The sequence below is a fragment of the Phycodurus eques genome, chromosome 5, assembly GCF_024500275.1.
Source record: "Phycodurus eques isolate BA_2022a chromosome 5, UOR_Pequ_1.1, whole genome shotgun sequence".
Taxonomy (NCBI): domain Eukaryota; kingdom Metazoa; phylum Chordata; class Actinopteri; order Syngnathiformes; family Syngnathidae; genus Phycodurus; species Phycodurus eques.
Genome location: NC_084529.1, coordinates 755,863 through 777,048, shown reverse-complemented (window position 1 = coordinate 777,048; position 21,186 = coordinate 755,863). Strand labels below are relative to the sequence as shown.

At 43.1% G+C, this 21,186-nt stretch overlaps 1 protein-coding gene across 3 annotated transcripts in view; it reads left to right on the top strand.

The window, feature by feature from the left end:
* Nucleotides 1-21,186, top strand: part of b4galnt4a (beta-1,4-N-acetyl-galactosaminyl transferase 4a) — a 148,110-nt gene that overhangs the window by 107,416 nt on the left and 19,508 nt on the right. For 2 of the 3 annotated variants that reach the window (XR_009768558.1, XM_061676787.1), the window contains exons 7-8: nt 889-956; nt 17,113-17,191. The exons of the other annotated variant lie outside the window; for it this stretch is intronic. Coding sequence is in view for 1 of the 2 variants with exons in the window: in XM_061676787.1 (XP_061532771.1) it covers nt 889-956; nt 17,113-17,191 (147 nt within the window). In the remaining variant the exon portion in view is untranslated. The remainder of the gene's footprint in view (nt 1-888; nt 957-17,112; nt 17,192-21,186) is intronic. 3 annotated transcript variants of the gene reach the window in all.

The window sequence follows — 21,186 nt, the reverse complement described above, 5'->3', positions numbered from 1 at the left end:
GGCCTAAACACTTATAATGTATTGAGAGACAACAAGAGAAATGATTGTTCCCGGGTTGGGACTCGTTGTTTCCGTGACATGTGCATCCCGGGGACTCACATTGTCTCAAGTGTAAAATTATCTATGTACTGTATGTGCGTGTGTAATGACACACACATACATACTGTTGCGAGAAGAGCATAGTAGGCATTAACTGTAAAGGAAACAGCTGGAGATCATGTGCTGAACGTTGGTCTGCACATATTTACACCGAAGGAGACGTTGTGTGTTTTTTAAACAGTTTATAGGTATTTGCGAACGCAGAGCCTAGAGAATGGAAAAAATAAGCGAGTGCCCACAAAGACAATAAACGTTTTGTTTTTGTTTGTTTTTTTACTTATGAAAGCAGCACTTTATACATAACACTGTGTGTAAATGTTGCACATGAAACACATGATCATACTTCTAGGTTGTCAGGTGGCTAGACTGGCTCGATGTGTTTTTTTTTTAAGTGGCTTCAGATCTTAGCTCAGTCAATTTTTCATATTTTGTTTCTTTCTGTTCTGAAATGTTTATGTCAATGAAAATAAAGTCTGCCAGGTGGACACAACATTAACCATGCATCGGCAACAGAAAAAAAAAGAACATCTTTTTAGGCATTGAATGCATTTATGCAAATTGAAACCAGGAGAAACACACCATCATTTTCTATCCATCACCTAAAGCTTCTTGCTTAAACACTTGAGAAAATACTGATGCTGTATTATTGATGGGTAGCACAGTGTTACTGTATTCCTTGGTATCCACTGAGTTGTACTCTGGCCTTCCACGGTTCCTCTATTTGTCATACCCTCGCCTCTTTTATCGACGACGACCTCTGATCCCTGTGTCCTGGCTTGTCTCTTGCAGCTGGGTACAGAGTGGACAGCTCCAGGCGAGTTCAACAAGTTCAGGTCCCAGTCCTCAAAGTCTGTGCAGTAAGTACCTGAGACATCCTCACCCTTTTTAAGCGGTCAATTTACTCTCTCTAATAACTATAAAGCAACAAAATGTTAACTTTTGCTGAGTATCAACAGCACTCTTTGTTGTCAAAAGTAGTGAATAGTTGGCACAAATATCTGAATATACATTGGCAAGGCTTGGTAGATTCTTTTTTTTCTTTCGTGAAATACTTCACGATGCTGCCAAAGCAAAAGTTTATCTCATAAATTGATCTAATATCTAATTTAATGTTACACTAGTCAGAGAAAACTAGGTTGCATTATTGTGTGTTATATGCGTTTAATAACAACAGTCTTATGGCTGAAGTCCACTTTGTCTGGGTTGTGTTGCTGTGTGAGACACACTTGTATGACCCATACTGTATTTTATATACTGCACTTGATGCACAACTTTATAGTCACTTTAGTTCTTTGTCAGGAACTATATTGTATGTTTACCTCTGATTGAAAAGGATACACCAGCATATAGCCACTCTCTGTCTGGTGACCAACCTCGGAGAAGCGGCAGTAAATGAATGGATGGATGGATGGAAATCCGTAATTGTTGATCATAAACATTTAGCTCTGAAATATTAGGAGCAAACGATGCACTGGGAAATCGAAACTAAACATTACCATCTTGAAAAAGGCAGAACTTGAAGAGCTCATGTATTGGCTCTCATTCCAAGTGTATTGGTATATAAAAGTACAGTCCCCTCTGAAAGTATTGGAACGACAAGGTCAATCCCTTTGTTTTTGTTTTACACGGAAGACATTTGGTTTTCAGATCAAAAGATGAATATGAGAAAAAAGTTCTGAATTCCAGCTTTTATTTCATGGTGTTTACATTTAGATGTTAAACAACTCAGGACAGAGCACCTTTTGTTTCAACTCTCCCACTTTTCAAGTCAGCAAAAGTATTGGAACATGTGACTGATGGGTGTTTCTAGTAGCGCAGGTGTTGCCTTTTAGATTGATTGCTTAAACATGAGAGTGTGCTTGTTTTTGGCTTTGAGTTTCACCTGTGAAAACTGCATTTTCTGTTAAGCAACCATGAAGACCAGAGAGCTGTCTATGGGAGAAAAGCAAACCATTTTGAAGCTGAGAGAAGAGGGAAAATCGATCAGCGCTATTGCACGCACATTGGGCATAGCCAATACAATCATTTGGAATGTCCTGAAAAAGAAAGAAACTACCGGTGTACTGAGCAGCAGACATCGAACAGGTCGGCCAAGGTTATCAACAACAGTTGACGACAGAAACATTGTGAGCGCAGTGAAGAAACACCCAAAGACAACAGTCAGTGACATCACTGCCAACCTCCACAGGGCAGGAGTGACGGTATCACAACCCACTGTTCGAAGAAGACTCGGAGAGAAGAAATATTCAGGCCATACCACAAGATGCAAACCACTTATCAGGAAAAAGAATCGGAAGGGCAGATTCGATTTTTCAAAGAAGTACAGAGATGAGCCACAAAAGTTTTGGAACAAAGTTTTATGGACCGTTGAGACCAAGATTAACCTCGACCAAAGTGATGGAAATGCCAAAGTATGGAGAAAGAAAGGTTTGCTTCTGATCCAAAACATCCAAGCTCATCTGTGAAGCATGGTGGAGGTAATGTCATGGCTTGGGCTTGCATGGCTGCTTCTGGAACAGGCTCACGAGACTTTATTGATGATTTAACTCTTGATGGTAGCAGCAGAATGAATTCCGAAGTCTGGAAAATCATTTTGTCTGGTAATTTACAGATAAATACATCCAATCTAATCGGGAGAAGCTTCATCATGCAACGAGACAACGACCGAAAACACACTGCCAACACAACAAAGGACTTCATCAGGGGGGAAAAGTGGAAGGTGTTTCGACAGGCCAAGTCACTCACTGGACCTTAACCCGATAGAGCGTGCATCTTACCTCCTGAAGAGGAGACTGAAGGGAGAAACCCCCAGAAACAAACTAGAACTGTAAGAGGCGACAGTAAAGGCCTGGAAAAGAATTTCAAATGAAGAATGCAACCATCTGATGAAGTCAATGGGTCGCAGGATTGATGCAGTTATTGCAAGTAAGGGTTATTCTACCAAATATTAAATGTTATTCACTTTAAGTGAATTTAATCATGTCTGTTCCAATACTTTTGCTCACTTGAAAAGTGGGTGGCTTCAAACAAAAGGGGCTCTGTCCTGAGTTAACACATCTAGATGTAATTAGCATGTAATAAAAGCTGGAACTCTTAACTTTTGTGTCCTATTCATCTTTTGATCTGAAACCCAAATGTCTTCAGTATACAACAAAAAGTAAGGAATGTACCTTGCCGTTTCAATACTTTTGGAGGGGACTGTATGTATCTAGGTAATCTTATGTGTGACGGTTGATCAGAATCATCTTCATTTTCCAAGTATGTCAAAAACACACAAGGAATTTGTCTCCGGTAGTTGGAGCTGCTCTAGTATGACAGACAATCAATTGAATTGACAGAGAATACTTTTGAGAAATAAAAACATAAAAACAGAGCCACTGCGCAATAAAAGGTTACCAGTAATGTGGTAATGACGGTACAATATTTATTCTTTTGACAATTGTGCAAAATGATGCTGAGTCCTTTAGCAATTAGAGCTGTTTGAAATGACTAATTGAACAATGGTCTGGTGCAGTGATTATTGTCCAAATGGCGCAGAGACTTCACGAAATTAATAATTTATTCAAAATAATCTGGGACAATTTCAATTGTGCAAATGGTACAGATACTTCTGAAGCACATGCGTGGCCAGTTTTGGTCAACAACAGATATGGAAGTAGTGCAGGGTGGCGAGACTTCTACAGTGAGTGCACAAGTCATGTATAATTGGCCCGACAGAGATGTGACTACAATCTCAAGACAAAATTGGCAGCATGTGACAATGGAATTGTAATTGAACTGTTTAAGAAATGAATGGCAAGGGGGAAGAAGCTGTTGGAATCTCTGATTGTTTTAGTTTGCATTGTTTGATCGCGTCTATCTGAGGGAAGGAGCTGGAAGTGGTGGTGACCAGGATGTGGAGGGTCCAAGAGAATTTTGCATGCTCTTATCTTTGTTTTGGCAGCATGCAAGTTCTCGAGGGTGCCTGGGGGGGTACCGACAATCTTTTCAGCAGTTTTGATTGTCCGTTGCAGTCCGAGTTTGTCCTTTTTTGTAGCAGCACCAAACCAGACTGTGGTGGATGAACACTGGACAGTTTTGATGACCGCTGTGTAGAACTGCCTCAACGGCTCCTGTGGCAGGCCGTGCTTCCTCAGAAGCTGAAGAAGCAGAAGAAGTTTAGCTCCCACTTCAGGTCCTGAGCAACTAATTCCCAGGAACTTGAAGGTCTCGACGGTTGACAGAGGGCAGTTGGATAGCGTGAGGGGCAACTGTGGCGAAGGATGCCTCCTGAAGTCCACGATCATCTCTACAGTCTTGACAGCCAGGTGCGTTGAGGTGCAGTTGTTCGTGTCGAGAGAGAAGAGCAGCGGAGAGAGGACGCATCCTAGAGGCGCCACGGTTCTGGTGGTGCGTGTAGATGAGGTGGTGTCCCCCAGTGTGTCCTGCCCATCAGGAAGCTATAAATCCACTGGCAGATGGTAGACAGGACACTGCGCTGGAGAACTTTGGAGGAGAGGAGTCCGAGGATGATGGTGTTGAACGCAGAGCTGAAGTCCACGAACAGGATCCCCGCGTAGGTCCCAGCGCCGTCGAGGTGTTCTAGGATGAAGTGCAGTCCCATTTGCTCAGTAGGCAAACTGCAGGGGGTCCAACGGGGGACCTGTGATGCTGTTGATGGGGTCCAGCGCAAGGCTGTTCAAAGGACTTCATGACCACAGGTAGACTAGAAGTATTAAAATAACAACAGGCATACAAGTGAAAGAGCCACAACTTCTCTGACATAAAAACGTTTTAAAATGGAATTGAAGCTTCGTCACATAGAATTGCAACTTTCTATTAAGTTCAAAACTGTCATTTAAACGATCGTATTCTCGGTTAAGTAGTGTGCAACATGAATGCACTTGTTAATAACATTATTTCTTCCACCGGGCTTTTTGCACACCATGCAAGAGGAATTGTTGGTTTTTCATGTGTGCACGTGTGGCTGCGTTCTTTCACCAGAAGAAAAACCCCTAACCCGAACTCTATCTGGATTCAGTTTGTACATGAAATACTTGTTTAACTGCGCACATTATACAGTGATAAAAAATATATATATAAGCGTAGTCCTGTAGCACGTTGCATAACCACTTGAGTAATTTTTCCAAGTTATCTCACCAACAGCACAACTTGTGCATATATTTTGAGTGACAAAATTGGAGCCCTCTGTAAATCTGTGCTGTTAGGTGACACGGTTTAGACGAAGGCTCTCTACCCCGCAGCTCTGCACTTACCCACCCATCCGTTACTATCAGCAAGTGCAAAGCGATTCCACTGTCACGTCACCAAATATCATGTGCCAGACATGAAACGGATGTGAGAAATTGGTTTTAGGGCTGCGGGTCGAGGTGGAAGGTGGCTTAAGTTTAATGAGCCTCCGCATCAAAACTCACATAGTACTCGAGGGGAACGGCTTCAAAATATGCCGTGAACATAATTAGGCAACATCGTGTGTGAGGTTTTTCTTTGTGGGCGTGTGTCGGAGAGCATATTCATGCTTCTCCGCACAAGCAAATGTGTGCTTGTTAACAAATACCTTCTTTTGAGGTGGTTATATCACGAATGCAGTAGTGTCGGTAAAAGATTCGTCGGACTTTTCAGTTCGCCGTCTCCTTCCCGAATGCCACTCTTTGCGTTCAAAGGAACAGGAGAAAGGCCGACAACTGTATTTGATAAGGTCAGGGTTGACATTGTGTCACTGCGGCTCGAAGGGCAATGACCACCCACACCGGCATCTGCCATCCTCACTGTGTTATGTTTCACAATTATTCGAGAGATTTGTTCAGCATGCATGACTTTAATGCTGACAGTTGGTCACCAGTGAATGGTTCCAATTGTTTTGATAACGTAATACTCTTTCAGAATCAGATTCATGTCCTCACAGTTGCATCATTGCCTTATTGCAATATAAAGAATATTTTGAGCCATTTAGAAACCAAAATACATTTTAGACTCACCTGTGCTTTTGTCATCTAAAATTCAGCATTGCCAGATTTATGCTTATTTATGCTTTGCATCCAAGAATCTGTATGACAAAACTAATGAAACATTTTATCCCATGGCAATTTGCACTATGCTTAAGCGAGCAAAGAAACAGGTTTAAGTAGGGTTAAATCGATTAGATGAGTCACACTGTTACTCAGGAGGATTGAAAGGCATCATGATCAGTCTTTATGAATCAGAATTTCATTAGCAATACCCATGCACCCTCCTGCAGGGTGTTCACTATTGGAGCCTCAAGGCTATTAGAGGATGTTTACACTCTCCATTCACTGCACAATCTTAATCAAACCTCAGTTTATGCCCTGCAGTTCCAGATCAGAATGACATTGGCAGGCTGAATTAGCACAAAAGAAAACTGGCTGAGTGGGTTACACAAGAACACAGACGAGCGGTTAGCAGCATTCAAAGATGTAGTTAAGGGAAGAAGGAAAAAAAACTTTCTGTTATGTTTTCTGTTTCTATTCTCATGCTTTACAGCTCGTTTATTTATGTCACAGATCATTGGAGCTGCACTGCAGCTGTAGTTAAGCCAACAGTGACTAATGGCTTCTGTAGGCCTGAATCATATTGTCAGGGAATGAAACATAGTGCTTCAGTGGAAACAATTGACTCGCCTGTCAGAAGTCTCGTAAATGCAGTCTCGAGGTGTGGAACCCTTGCCCCCCCCACCCCCAACACACACGCACACACTAACAGGTTGCGTCTTGAACACATGGCCCCTCTTCAGTACAGAGCCTTTGAGTCAGTTCCTCCATCAAACGGGGATTAGACGACTGCCCTCTATTTTTCCTAAATGTTCATAATGAGTTTTTACAAAACCCCTTAAACAATCAATTTTTGTGAAAACAGTTTGGGGAAGGCCCTTTGCTGATCTAATGATCGCGTGCCAGTGCACACAGCACGGTCCATAAAGGATGGCCGAGATCAGGGGTCGGCAACCTTAAATGCTCAAAGAGCCATTTGGGCCGTCTCTCACAGGAAAATACAAAATAAAATCAAAAAACACCAGGAGCCACTAAAAGCTTTTGACATCTAAAGTGAGGATAACACTACATTATTATGATTATTTCTTTACCCATGTGTAGAAAAACTATATTGTGTTGCCGAAAATGACATCTGCTTCTGTGTTCTGTTATCATTTTATCGTGTATGGAGCACGCAGTCAACTGTCAACTGGAATTAAAAAGCACTATTTCACCTAACAGTTAAAATACAGTATCTATTTGCCAAAATAATAGCCAATTAAAATATTTTACCTGGTCGATCTGATTTTTGCTCCTGAATCTCAGCGTACAGCGTCAGGCACATCAGGGCTTGAGATGTCCCCTTCAGTTAACGCTTGATTGTAAGATGTCACCCGTGAGCCTTTGCGGGCGATTCGGTTTTGAATGTAGTTCGTGCAGCGTGTAGCATGGATTGTTCTCTTTTCTTCAGAAGCTCTTCTTTCATTGGATTTCATCCGTAGTCTACCTACTGGTGGTCGAATAGCTCAATACCGGTTTTTGCACCTCAGCGGTTGTGACGTATATTTTGAGCAATAACGACAAAATGTTTTAATTTCACAAGAGCACCGTAATCTTCAAATGTAGACTTACATTTGAAAAACAAATGCGTAAAATTCATTTTCCCTACTGCTTCTCCTCACTAGGGTCGCAGGCGTGCTGGAGCCTATCCCAGCTGACTCTGGGCGAGAGGCGGGGTACACCCCGAGCTGGTTGCCAGCCAATCACAGGGCCCGTAGAAACAAACAACCATTTGCACTCACGAAATTCATTTTAATTTAAAGTCTTCAATGAACCTAGCACGCATGTTTTTGGGATGTGGGAGGAAAGCGGAGTGCCCGGAGAAAAGCCACGCAGGCGCGAGGAGAACATGCAAACTCCACACAGGCGGGGCCGGGATTTGAACCCGGGTCCTCAGAACTGTGAGGCAGGTGTGCTAACCACTCACACACTGTGCCGCCGAGTTGAGACATTATGATGGTTGACAAATTGTATACCTTGATACACACCACGTGTGTATGCTGGAATTTCAAATATAAGATTCATTCTTCACTGGTAAAAATAAATAAAAAATTCAATACTCTGGCCGGGACCAAAGCACATTTTGAATCACGTTCCGTCAGCGTGCACGTTTGGCATTTTTGTTGTGGGACCATATCATTACCCAGTAAATAAAACTCAACCTTTTAAAACATCAAAAATAATCATCTATAAGGTTCGATATGCTGATTATTGCATATGATTTGTATTCACTAAGAAAATCTTCTAAAATATTTCAAAGTGCTATGAGCATGCGTGCGAATTTGTGGGGGATAGAGTATGGCGCAAGACTATTGTGAACAAAACGGCACCAGAATTCGCTGGCTTTTCAAGTGTTTGGATGGCGTACGATAGCGTCGCACTTGACCAAACAACCTGCACCGTCAGTACAATTGCAAAAGTGTTCACTTTAATCAAACCAAACCTGACAAGGGTGAACACGGCATCGGTTTGTTATCTCCTTTCCTTAAACCAGATTGCACCAAAAGCAATGGAATCAGTGATACAGCAATGAATCATAACCTCCCGGTCCGAGAAATTAGGTAATAGCGGAAGCGGCGAGTATCTTCTTAAAGGCAGAACGTTTGATGTGTCTCCTACAATGAGTGGAGAAGAGAATAGCGTTTTATTTCCAAGTATGAATTTTAAAACGATTCCTTTGTCATTGTTGTGTTTTGAAGTCAACGACTGCAAAGTGAAGGGATAGTTTGACAGTGTCTGCTCGGGGTCACAGGCGACACTTCGGCAGTCGGATGAGGAACCCAGATAAGCCAGACAACACTACCCGTGTTCTCTGACACAGCAGTTGGAGCCTCGGGCTGTGTAGGCAGGACTGACTATTAGCTGGCAATTCCGTATGCGGACGTGCTGTGTTGAATACTAACTTTGTATCTGCTTCTTCATTTATGCACCACGGCGGGATGTGATTGACAATGAGCTGAAGATCAGAGGGAATATTTTGTAAAACATACTGGAAAGCAATTAGCGATGACTGAATCTTGAGCCAGAGTTAAGGGGGGGACGTGTGATCATTTCAGACAGGCAATTGCAAGCATGGTGGATTTTGCATGTTCGTGTTCTCGTAGTGAAACCGAAAAACGGGAGCTGACCTTTGACTGTGGCGTGCTGAGGAGGAACGGGGAGCATCCCGAGGTTATCTATGATGCTTCAGCTGGCATTTTAAAGGAGTCCGAAAACTGGAGGAAGTGGCATTTAACACACTAGCATCTTTAGACGTGGGCGATGAAGTGAGTTCCTTTCTCCCTGCATTGTGTGCATGCGTGTGTGTGTGTGTGTGTATGCATGCATATACATACATATACGTGCACTCTCTTCTTCTCGCATCTCCTCGTGTCTTTACCGTTTTGTCCTTTTTGTGTCCTGCAAACTTGGGGTTTCTCTCCTCATGGATCACGTATTAGAAAATCTCCTTGTTACAGTTGGGTGGAGAGCTTTAAAGCCCAGTCAGCAACAGTGAGTAAAACCTTAAGCAGAGTGGCCAGTCAGTGGCCCTCTCTTTGAGATCTTACTATCTATAATGGAATCCTTTAAGCACTGCTGGACATTAGCTGGTGTGGAGAATCAAGCATGTAAAGAGGAAACTATAATACCCGCACGGGCCATCATAGGAATACTGATGGAGTTTGCAGAGAAACATTAAAGGAGCTATGGCGTCGAAATAGTCCATGTTTCACTCACAAGTTGATTTTACGTATTTTTTGCTCAAGATAATGGAACGGGCAGTCATTTTCAATAATATCAATCCAATCTGGAGCAACTGTCAAATAACTAATTGGCTCTGGAATGCTTTTTTTAATCGCCAAAATCAACTCGCTCCCAATGTCTTGGTGTGACGTCAGTGGCAGAAGCGGAGACCAAGTTCACTGCAGAGCCGCTGTGGAAAAGGGAATGTACTATACTATAGAAGGGCACTATTTACTCGTGCCCCGCCCACCTCCAAAATGATAACTTTTCTAAAAAGAAAAAAAAAAAGAACAATTGACAGCTTGCTTGCGTTTTCAAGCACTGTTTTCTTCAAGTCGGTATTATTCCTTATTGCTATAATATAGCGTTGCACTCTGACATGAACACACTATAGCCAGCACCCAAATATCATAACAATAGCATCGCAATTTTCATATGTTGAAAAATGCAAATTTATGAGGCTGTCGTCTTATTAAAATGGCAAAAACATGGCGGCGGGTGCTGTCCTCACCACGAGCCACGTCAATATTTATACCGGTAGAAGGGTGACGAGGATGGAGCTGCCGGGCAAGAGATCTTGAGGAAGACCAAAGAGACGGTTGGTAGGTTTCTATGGAAACAGACGACACACTGCGGCGACACCTAACGTGACAAGCCGAAAGGAAAAGAAGAAGGTAAGAATCGCCCCACTGAAAACTATTTTCTACGAGTTTAAGAATCGAAAATGGCTTTCACTCTCTGAATTGAGAGAAGTTTTCTACAATATTCAGATTTATTGTGATGCACCTTTGTATACTTCATTCACTAGTTTGTTTCTAACATTGTTCCATTCAAAGTCATCAACTGTACAGAGTGAAAGTGTCTTTTCCGATTGTTCTCTTTGTTCATTGCCTGCCTGTTAGTGCACATCATGGGAGACTGATGACACATATCTCTGTGTGTGTGTGACAATATGCGTCGATATGCACAGTAGCTTGTGTGCAATCGGAATATTTCGGTCTGATTGGCACTAATGCTTCAGCATCACCAGCCATTAGACACTAACCCACTAAAGAGGCCCAAAATGATCTGAAAGACTGACAAATTTGGATGAGTTCAAAAAATAAATAAACACCATGTATGTACTCAAATGTATTTGGGCTTTGTCACTGTTTTATTATCAGACACAAAATTGTAATTACAAACTAAATCCTGAACTCAACAGAAACTGACCTAGGACCTTTTAAAGGTACACTTTTGGAAAATGTACAAGTGTCACAGTTTTGCGAACTTGTCCTACAGATTTCATCCGATTGACTTCAAACTTGCTCAGTACCATCTGAACACCTGGGACATTAAAAGTTATCAAAAGCTTTTTTGTCGGACATACTATATGCCGGTGGCGGCTCTTCAACCGTGGCTTTTCTGAGGTCGCCGAAAACAGAACATGGTGACAGTTCATCAGACCTATTTGCGCTACGTTGCACCTACGCCTACGAAAATTCCTACACGCGTGTAGCACCCCCTCATGAACAAAATTGTAATTACAACCCACGTCTTAAACTCAACAGAAAATGATTGGTTGGGGCAGCATCACCCACTCTCCGGGACCCAGGGTGGTCACCCAGCACCACCGAAGCACCCCGACCAGCCCCCAAGAGAGGGGCAAGGGGACCGGGTTACTACCCCAAAGGCCGGCACTGAAGTGCCAGAACCGCTACGGTTCTGCTATGCTGTGACCTTGATACACTTTATAAGACTGCTTCATCGACTTCTCACTTATGCAAGACGACTTGGTGGTAAAGGCAGTTATACCAACACTCATTTCAGCCAGTCATCCAAAATCAAACTGAGGAAAGCTGAATCGGCGGTGTATTACAAAAACAAAACAAAAACAAAAACGTTTTAATGCTCTGGTTGGATGATTACTGTTTGTGTTGGTAAATTGAATGTAGCAGTTACAGTATAGGCAGACGAGAACGTGTGAGAGCCACATTGAAAGAGGACACAGGCAAGATAGGGGTGACGATGAAGTGCGGGGTGGAGCAGAGAGGATCTATGGAGCCTGCTGGGGAGAGCAGCATGAGCAGTTCTCTGGATTAAAGGAATGCATGAGAAATGGATTGAAGAAAAGTGAAGTTTGTGCATCTCCTTGGGGCAGCTCCAAACACTGCAGTCATTACTGTGGTTAAGAGGAGGAGGCAATATCAGCGGCTGGGGTGGCCAGTCAGATAGCATTAATGAGCAACAGAGCTGCAAAAGCGAAATGAGGAAATTGCTGAGGCTGGAGGACATATCGGAGATGTGTGGTGACAGGGAGAGCAACGAAGACAGCTATTTTTGTGTGGTTTTTTTGTTATGAGGGCAGAAAGTGTATCGTCTCACGCTGCACTACGTTGTGCTCTGTCTGCGCTTCTGCTCTGCTTTGGTGGTGGTGGGCAATGCGCGCGCGTGTGTGTGTGTGTGTGTGTGTGTGTGTGTGTGTATATATATATGCAATATTAGTCGTTCGAACTGCTCTAAGTGCTAGAGGACTCTGCATCTTTTTGCACAATTGTTTTTTGTCAATGTCTTTATGTCCCCAAAGTGTTCTGTAAATTGACTGTTTGTTGTACTAGAGCGGCTCCAACTACCGGAGACAAATTCCTTGTGTGTTTTGGACATACTTGGCAAATAAAGATGATTCTGATTCTGATTCTGATATATATATATATATATATGTGTGTGTATATGTATATACGTGTGTGTATATATATATATATATATATATATATATATATGTCCACAGTGACACATATATATGTGTCACTGTGGATCAAAGTGTGTCCGTGGCCTGTGCTCTGGTTTTTGTATCTTTGACACTAGCAGTCCAGCAGCTGTTTTTAAAATGTCTTGAAACACTTTTGGGAAAAAACTGCAGGTACCTTCAATGAGACTTGTGGGGCAGCTCTTTGTCCATCTCTTTATTCTCCATTCAATACTGCATTTGAGACCTCAGGAGAACAGGACGTATCCCACGCGGAGCTTACATGATCCACCCTCAGAGCTTTTCTGTTCAAAATAAACCCAAACTCTTCAGCACATTTAATTTCTTCAACAGTGGGACTTTGCAGGGGCTTCTTTCCTATAGCTTGGCTTACCTTAGCAGTTTTCAAGAAATCCAAACACATTGTTGAAGGCAGTCCAATTGTGCTGGGCTAGAATCGCAGTTCACAGGTGCCAAAAATGGATTCTCATGCAAGGCAAATGTGAAGCAGTTCTCAGAAACAGTGGTTATGCAAACAAATTTGCAGCAAAGCAAAAATGTTCAAGCATTGTTTCAATCCAATAAATCTTTCAGTTGCTAAAGAAAATGCAGGCTGGCATGGTGAGCAATTGGTTGGCGCATCTGCCTCACAGTTCTGAGGACCCGGGTTCAAATCCGGCCGTGCCCGCGTGGGTTTTCTCCGGGTACTCCGCTTTCCTCCCACATCCCCAAAACGTGCATGCGAGGTTAATTGAAGACACTAAAATGTCTGTCGTTGTGAATGTGAGTCTGAATAGCTGCTTGTTTATCTGTGCCCTGGGATTGGCCGGCAATGGGCCCCGCCTCTTGCCCAAAGTCAGCTGAGATCGGCGCCAGCACTCCTGTGAACCAAGCGATGATGGATGGATGGAACGAAAATGCAGGCAGTGCTATTTTTGCAGCACCAGACAGAAAGTTTGACTTCCCTTTTCCCAATACATTTGCATATACAGGAATAACAGCTATGATAAGGATTTAGATTTTCACTTTTTTTTCTTTTTTTCAAACGCTGCTATTATTCTGAAAACAACTGTAAATTTGCTCCAACGTTGTGAGTAGGAACATTGACTGCGAGTGTTATTCCATTGCACTTTTACACCTCCTTCAGGAATTTTCCGGAACACGGCATGAGAAACACTCCAAATGAAGCAAATGACTCAGGAAATTCGACTCTTGTTCTGCGCTCTTCTGATATATGGTCACGTGAATAGCTATTCTTTTCCTCTCTCGTCTTTCATTCGCCCTTCACTTGTTCTTTTCCGTCTTCCTCCTCTGGCACCGAGCTGTGAATCAAATCACGTCTCAGTCAGATTTATTCATTTGAAGTTTTCTTTGCTTCTTCCGCTCATCTGCTGTTCAGCGCTCCTCCCTCATCTTTCGTCCCACTCGTTTGAGCGTGTCTCCATTGTATTCAACCAAAGCTCACCCACCGCCTCATCCATCACAGGAAGACTGGTGTGACCGTTTTTCTCACACTCGCGCGCACAAACACACATTTGCATACATAAATGCTTCTGCATGATATGTTAAATGTTTTTTTTTGAATGATTTTATGATGTATATAGTGTATACAGTATATTATATTTTCTAAATATATATTCCTCCAAAAAATCCCCATCTGTGATGTTTGGCCCAATCCTCCCTCTGCATTTCTTGCTCACCTTGTTACATTTGCCTCAATGTTGTATAATTTCCAGAAAATATCAGCAAACAGGGTATTTATAATTATGCAATTGTTATTTTCAAGTATAGTTTAGATAAAAGTGATGTTTAAGCGCACACTGAATCTGTACCGGTTAGCACATCTGCGCACAGTTCTGAGGACCGGGGTTCAAATCCCGGCCCCGCCGTGCTCTCCCCGCGCCTGCGTGGCTTTTCTTCGGGCACGCCGGTTTCCTCCCACATCCCCAAAACATGCGTGCTAGGTTGATTGAAGACTCGAAATTGTGACTGTGAGCGCGAATGGTTGTTTGTTTCTATGTGTACAGACTAGGAATACAAATGTATCAAGTATGCCGTTACATTCATCCCAGTCCGCCTTCATTTGTGTGTGTGTGTCACGGTTGTCATTTGCATACGCCGTCACAATTCTGTGTGTGAGGATTCAATCAAGGTCCGGAGAGCTGCAATGAGGGTCCAGTGCTCCGAGTCAACGAAACGGGCCACGCCCACCCATACACTCCTCAATTCCCAGCCGACCACCCGTACACATAATCGGACTCATCCTAAGGGCTAATTATTTCATTAGCTAGGCGTTGACATACTTATGAATGTTTTTCTGTCTATCCGATTGTTTTTGACTCGGTTTTTGTCACGGCCATGTGTCAGGTTTCCTTTTTAACATCCTCTCCAGAGTGTAAGCTGGGAGCTGCAATGGTGGCGTGATTTGGAAAAGGTCAAACAGGGGGCCACTTGCTGAAAACGGCGTCTCAGCAGCATTCATGAGAGCTTCGACCTCTCGGGCACCTTCTGTGATGGATCACACGTGGAACGATGACAGCGTGTGCACATGGCACAACATGTGACCCTCCTCCTGGAGCCTTTGCCCTCTTCATTTAACTCTCCTACACCAGGGAAGAAAACCTTATACGTCCTTGGCCTGTGTACTACCCCTCTCCAAGGGTTTGTGGAAAACGGTTTGGTGTCCTTTTCCATGTCGTCCTGCTGCATGTAACCGTATTGGTCCTATAGTGTATGTCAATAAAAAGGCAACTTGCGCTAGCTGTCTCCGTTTCAATAGGCTTTAGATCAGGGCTCACGGAGGGCTACTTCAGGATAGTCTGATGTTTTGTTCTCTGCCATTCCTAGGTGTTTTTAGCTTTGTCTTTTGGGTCGTTATCCTGTCGGATGATCAATAACCAGATGCTGAGACAAAGCTTTCCGATTTCCGTTGTGAAATTCAGACAGACAGACTGCCACATGCGGCGAAGCCGTTCCACAACACAACCGAGCCTTCTCCCCATGCAGTAGATCGTGATTTTCCATGTACACGCATCGCAGGCAAAATTGCTGTTATGCTTACATTAAAGAAAGGAAAAAGTGACATTGGTTACTGAAAGAACTTGTAATAGACAAGACTGGAATTTGCCAAAATGCATATTGACAATCCACAAAGCTTCCGGGAGACACATGAGACAGAACTGGACATTTTTGGCAAGTCATCTCAGCTGTTTACAGATGCAAAAATGAAACACACAAAGAAAATAATCCTGTATCTACTTAAACACAGAGGAACGTGTTCCTATTGAATGTTTGTTGAAAGAGCTGAAAACCAGTAAAACCTGAGCTAAGTGGAGCAGTTAGCTTATGAGTGGTGGGCCCCAAAAAATGGATTGCTTTAAAAGTTTGTGTGACAAAATATCAAGTTAAGGGTACCATCATGTGTGTCCAGGTGAATTATTATTCTCGTTTCTTCGAATAATTATGTTGTGCCACAATCGAAAAGCAATGCCCGGTTTTCTTGAGCTCGTCTTCAGGCATTTTCATATGTTTTGCATTGACCATTATGGGTTTCTCTTCCTTTAACATTGGCGTCCCAAAGCCTGAGCCCATGTGCGTCATCTCCCAAATGAATGCCAAATCCAAACAGTTCAGCAAAGATGAGGTAGTGTTTGTTTCGGAAGGGGGACGGACACGGGGGAACAGCATCAAAGGAAATCGAAAGAAAGAGAGAGAAAGAGCGGAGCGATCCTCCACACAGCGAATGGCATGCAAATGGAGAGTTGAAAATGTTTGTTCGCGCCAATCTTTAATCATGAGCCAGTGGAGAACCAGGACAGGAATATTCAACCAAAGTCTGTTCATTAACAAACGCGAATGGACATTGCGTCAAGGGACACCCAAATGGAGTTAACGGGTTATATTTTGATGGTTGCAGTCAAATTAGTCAGTTAGCTAGCTAACCCCAGTGGAACCTGTCATTGCACACAATCTGTTTCCGGACGCTGGACACAAACTCGTAATTTGTTATCTAGTTCGAAGAAATGTTCCTGTCCTAAATATTCGAATACGATAACTTTCCGATTGTACAATTGTATAAATGAGCGATCAATCATTTAGTTGTGAGGTTTGGGGTCCAAATCTTGGCTCTGGCCCTCTGATGTGTAAATTCTTCGTGCTTATATTGGTTTTCTCTCGGTACTCCAGCTTCTTCCCACTTTCTCCAAAAATCACGCACAGGAGGTTAGTAGAACTCTCGAAATTGTCCCTCGGCGTGAATGCGGGTGTGAATGGTTTGTCTGCATGTACCCTGCGATTGGCTGGGGACCGGGACAAGGTGTACCCTGCCTCTTGCCCAAAGGTAGCTGGGAAAGGTTCTAGCTTATAGCTTATCTAGCAAATAGGACATGTTGCGCAACTTCCAAAGGGCCTCTTTGGCCAACCCACAACTGGAAGATTTTCGATCTGCGCTGATATTTTCGCAGCTGAAATCCCTTTTTTTGTTTCAAGTAAGAACAGTGTCTGTGTCTCTCCCCTCAGCCTGATGTCATCCAGACGCTACTACTTTGAGATTCTGCACAAGCAGGATGACAAGGGCTCAGATCACGTGGAGGTTGGGGTGAGTGAAAACCAGAAGACACATGCATTTATTTATCGCCTTCTTTTCTTCACCTCTGCATATGGGAAAGCTTGCATTTGCATTTGCTTTCTCAGTGACACTTTTCCGTGATTCTAGTGTGGAATGACATGTTCCACATATAAAGAATCCCCTCCCATCCCTCAATCTTCATTTGACTGCCTTGTTCCACCGTTTTGGCATGAATAATCGATTTTTTTTTCAGAGTGCGATGAGCGTGAACTTCGTTGAAAATGTTAAGCTACAGTCTGTTTTCTTTTTTCTCCAGCGCAATGTGTGTGTGTGTCTACTGGTCCACCTGTAATGTTCCTTTTTCTCTTCTCTGTGACTCCTCTGCATCATTTCTCTCGCCGTGGTGATGTTCGGCACCTGAGGCAAAGCTTAGAGATGAGTGGGGCTTTGTTTCAAGCTAAAGTTTGAAATACCTCCTATGTGCTTCGACTTGGAGTGGGATGGCACAGGATGATGATGAAAAGAGATCACCGCTGTGTGTGTATGGAAGATTTTTTTCCCTCTCTTTTTTCACAAGCCTCAGGTTATCATCGTCATGGTGACCGGTATTAGTGGAGCTGCTTCTTTCTTTCACAGAGCTTCTGTGCCATTTTTGTCCTCCCTTTCTTTGTCACTCTGACTCTCTACCTGTCTATGTCTTTCTATATATATATATATATATATATATGTTTCCCCTTTGCCTTAATGTCCGTCCACGTTTGTCGTACCGCAAGTAATTCAAACCCTGCCCCCTTCGCCGTTACTGCTCCCGTCTGTTTATTGATTGATAGATGTTGAGCAACCGTGACGGTATGTTTTTGAGAGGTGCCTGGAGGATGCCACAATAAACACACGGTCCAGAGATGGTGTGCAAGACAAGTCGTGTACTGTGTGCGGTGGAGGAGGATACAGAGCAGCATGCATTTTCTCCACATTGTCTCACAATTTAGTGTAGGGGTCATGGAGCACACTCCTTTTTCAATACCCGTGCTCTTGTTGTGGCTCATTTGTTGGGGGTCTTATCGATAAATATGCTTAATGGCGTTATGTTTTGAACCGCAATCCTTCGCATGCAAAAATAAATACATCAACAAATCAATACATGCATGTAAATAAAATGAGGGATGAAAAGTCAGGTGGGTCCATTTCTCTCGTGTCCTTCCTATGACAGGTGCCTCACGCCCTTTTTGCACGGCGTGCGGCTTGGAGCAGCTCTACTGGCCTCAATTTGGGGTGGTCTGTTTTCTACAGAATAAGACCGCTTCACATTGAGGGAGCCTTTCTGTACTAAAACGTGTCCGTTTGTGACAACAAACGGACACGTTTTAGTCAAGAAAAAAGTAGGAGCACGACTATAAAATGGGCCACTGCAACAAAGTGCAGACTGGCAAATTATGCAATGGCAAATCTGTTTGACAAAGGAGCAACCAACAGTGGTACACTTACCAATATGGTACCCTGGTTGACCAGTTAAAAAAACAGAAATAGAATAGTTCCGTGTAGTGAAAAAGTGTTTGCGGCGATTAGAAGTGTCGGGCCAGGTGTGCAGTACCATGTGGGGGGGGGGAAAAAGATCATTTGAGAATTTTAATTGGATGCAGGAAAGCATCCCCACTGGTCATGAGACATCCAAATCATTTCATATGCATCAACTGTTCGCTGTTCCAAAAGCTTCAAAATGCTTCTTGCCTTGACAGTCCTTGAACCTTGGACTAAAAGTGGATCCTCACCGCCAAAAGAACCTCTCCCTGTCTCACCCGCGACCCTACGCGGTTAAGAGAATGGATGGATGGATGGATGATGGATAAAATATTTGGCAAATACCTTATTGTAAATTGTATTTTGCTTCGTTCAAGTCACACGGTTTTGTCTCTTTCACATAATTTAGTTATTTTTTTTGGCGTTAATAGCCTTCTATCATGAATCCCTCCCTTCCATCTCTGAGGCCATCAGTTTTAAACTTGTAGAATTTATATATATATATATATATTTTTTTTTTTTTTTTTTTTTTAATTTATTATAATGAAAGTTACAAAGGTCATGCAGCAAGTCACGATCTGTGGGTGTGTGGTGATGTACATTGCACTCTGTTATTACGGCCCCCTTTTGAGATTTAACAGGAAGTATATTTGACACCGCTACAAAAATAGCAGATAGATTGCAAGTGGCCCACATCAGCGCAAGCACAGGGCTCACGTAAATCCACATAAAAGCAGACGCTCATTTGTTGTGTAGCATAGCCTGGATTCACAGCTTTTTCCCTCTGCGTTGTATGCCGAGCTGTGATCGTGTGGTCTAAGGTGGGTTGTTCCCGTGGGAATGTTTATTTTGCAGCTCTTGTTATAAAGAATAAAGAGTACAAATGTGCAGTCTTTCCTTCGAGAGAGAAATGAAACCTCGCTCTTTCATGACTGGCCTTTTGTTTCCCCATTGTGTGAAGGAAGGAGGGTTAGTGACTGCAACAGAAGCACGAGGAAGCAGGTTAGGAATATACGACATCAAATCACGTGTTGTTTGGAGCACCGGGCCTGCGAATGAGGTGCTTGTTGTTTTTTAGCTTGAGTAAGCAAGTTAGCAGAGTTGCACAGTGATAAAAGTTCTCTATTAACGCTGAACGCTGGATATGTCATGTCATAGCCCAATAGCGCTTACGGATGTGGAAATGAAACTGTTTTCCTTCCATCTTTGATGAAGTGCCTAGGAGCAGTGGCCACTCTACATTAGGAAAAAAAACAAGAAACAATGAGAGCGGTACTTTATGTTGAATATTTTTCTATTAAATACAGACGAGTGATCATTTTGCCAAATGTGTGCAATAAATAAAGAATCCTTATGTTGATGTTTTGGGAATAATTTCCTCAGTGTGTGTCTGTCTGACTTTGCTTCTGGTAGCTCTATGTCCATGGGCACAGTGTCAACAGCCTCTTGTTTACAAACTGCCAAGAGTTCGCTCTACAAACCGCAAGGACAAGATCGCCGTGCTAAAGCAAAAAGGCAAGTTACGGGGAAACGACGTTTATGTGCATGAACATTTAACCAAGAAGAACCAAGGTGGCTCGCTCCTTGCAGAAGAACGGAAAGATCCATTCCAGGAAGCCTGTTTCCGCCAGAAAAACTATAGGCGGAGCCCGTCGCCACCAGTGATTTTTTTTTTTTTTTTTTTTTTTTCCTCCCCCAAAGATCTTCCATGCCATGTGTAGGGCCAAAGCCACAAGTTGGAATTTGCAGATCTTTATGGAATGGATGTCATGATAGAAGAGTACTTTAGGCGTGTATTCACAAACCGTGAAATATTAGTGGTTTTGCAGGAATGTCATAATGTCCAAGTCAGCCACCGGAGCCTGGAAAGAAGGCTACAGAAGAACCAATTTTGGAGGAGACAAAACAAGACGGATGAAGCTCAGCTTCATAGGCCATCAGTTGCAAGCGTCTGGCAAGCAATCGATGGATGCACCAAAAATGTCCGAATGATTACCGACAGAAACTGTGCGTCGACTGATGCGATGGATGGGAATGGGCTAGAACTCGGTGCTTGCAACCTTTTGAGACGCGTGTTTGTGAGTCGTGGGCCAAACTACGAATGGCATATATATGGCTATGACAAGTTGAAGCCTTATGGAATATGCATCAATGGTTTCTCAAGAAAATACAAAACTAACAAGAACCCTCATATCTTAGCAGGTTATTTTATGGATGCTGTTACTGAGAACAATGGATGCCCTCAAAAAGTAAGGTTAGATCACGGAAGGGAAAATATCCGCGTCGCGGATATGCAAAGGTTTCTGCACAGCGGCGAGAGGGAGAGCTGTGAGGAGTCTGTCGCTCTCGATCCGAGCGCAGGCAATCAAAGGATTGAACGTTGGTGGCGCACCCTTAGACGTGAATGTGCACAGTTCTGGATGGACCATTTGGACCAGTTGAAGGCAGATGGATGCTTTGTTGACAGCTTCATTGACAAATCACTGATCCAGTTTTGTTTCCAAAAC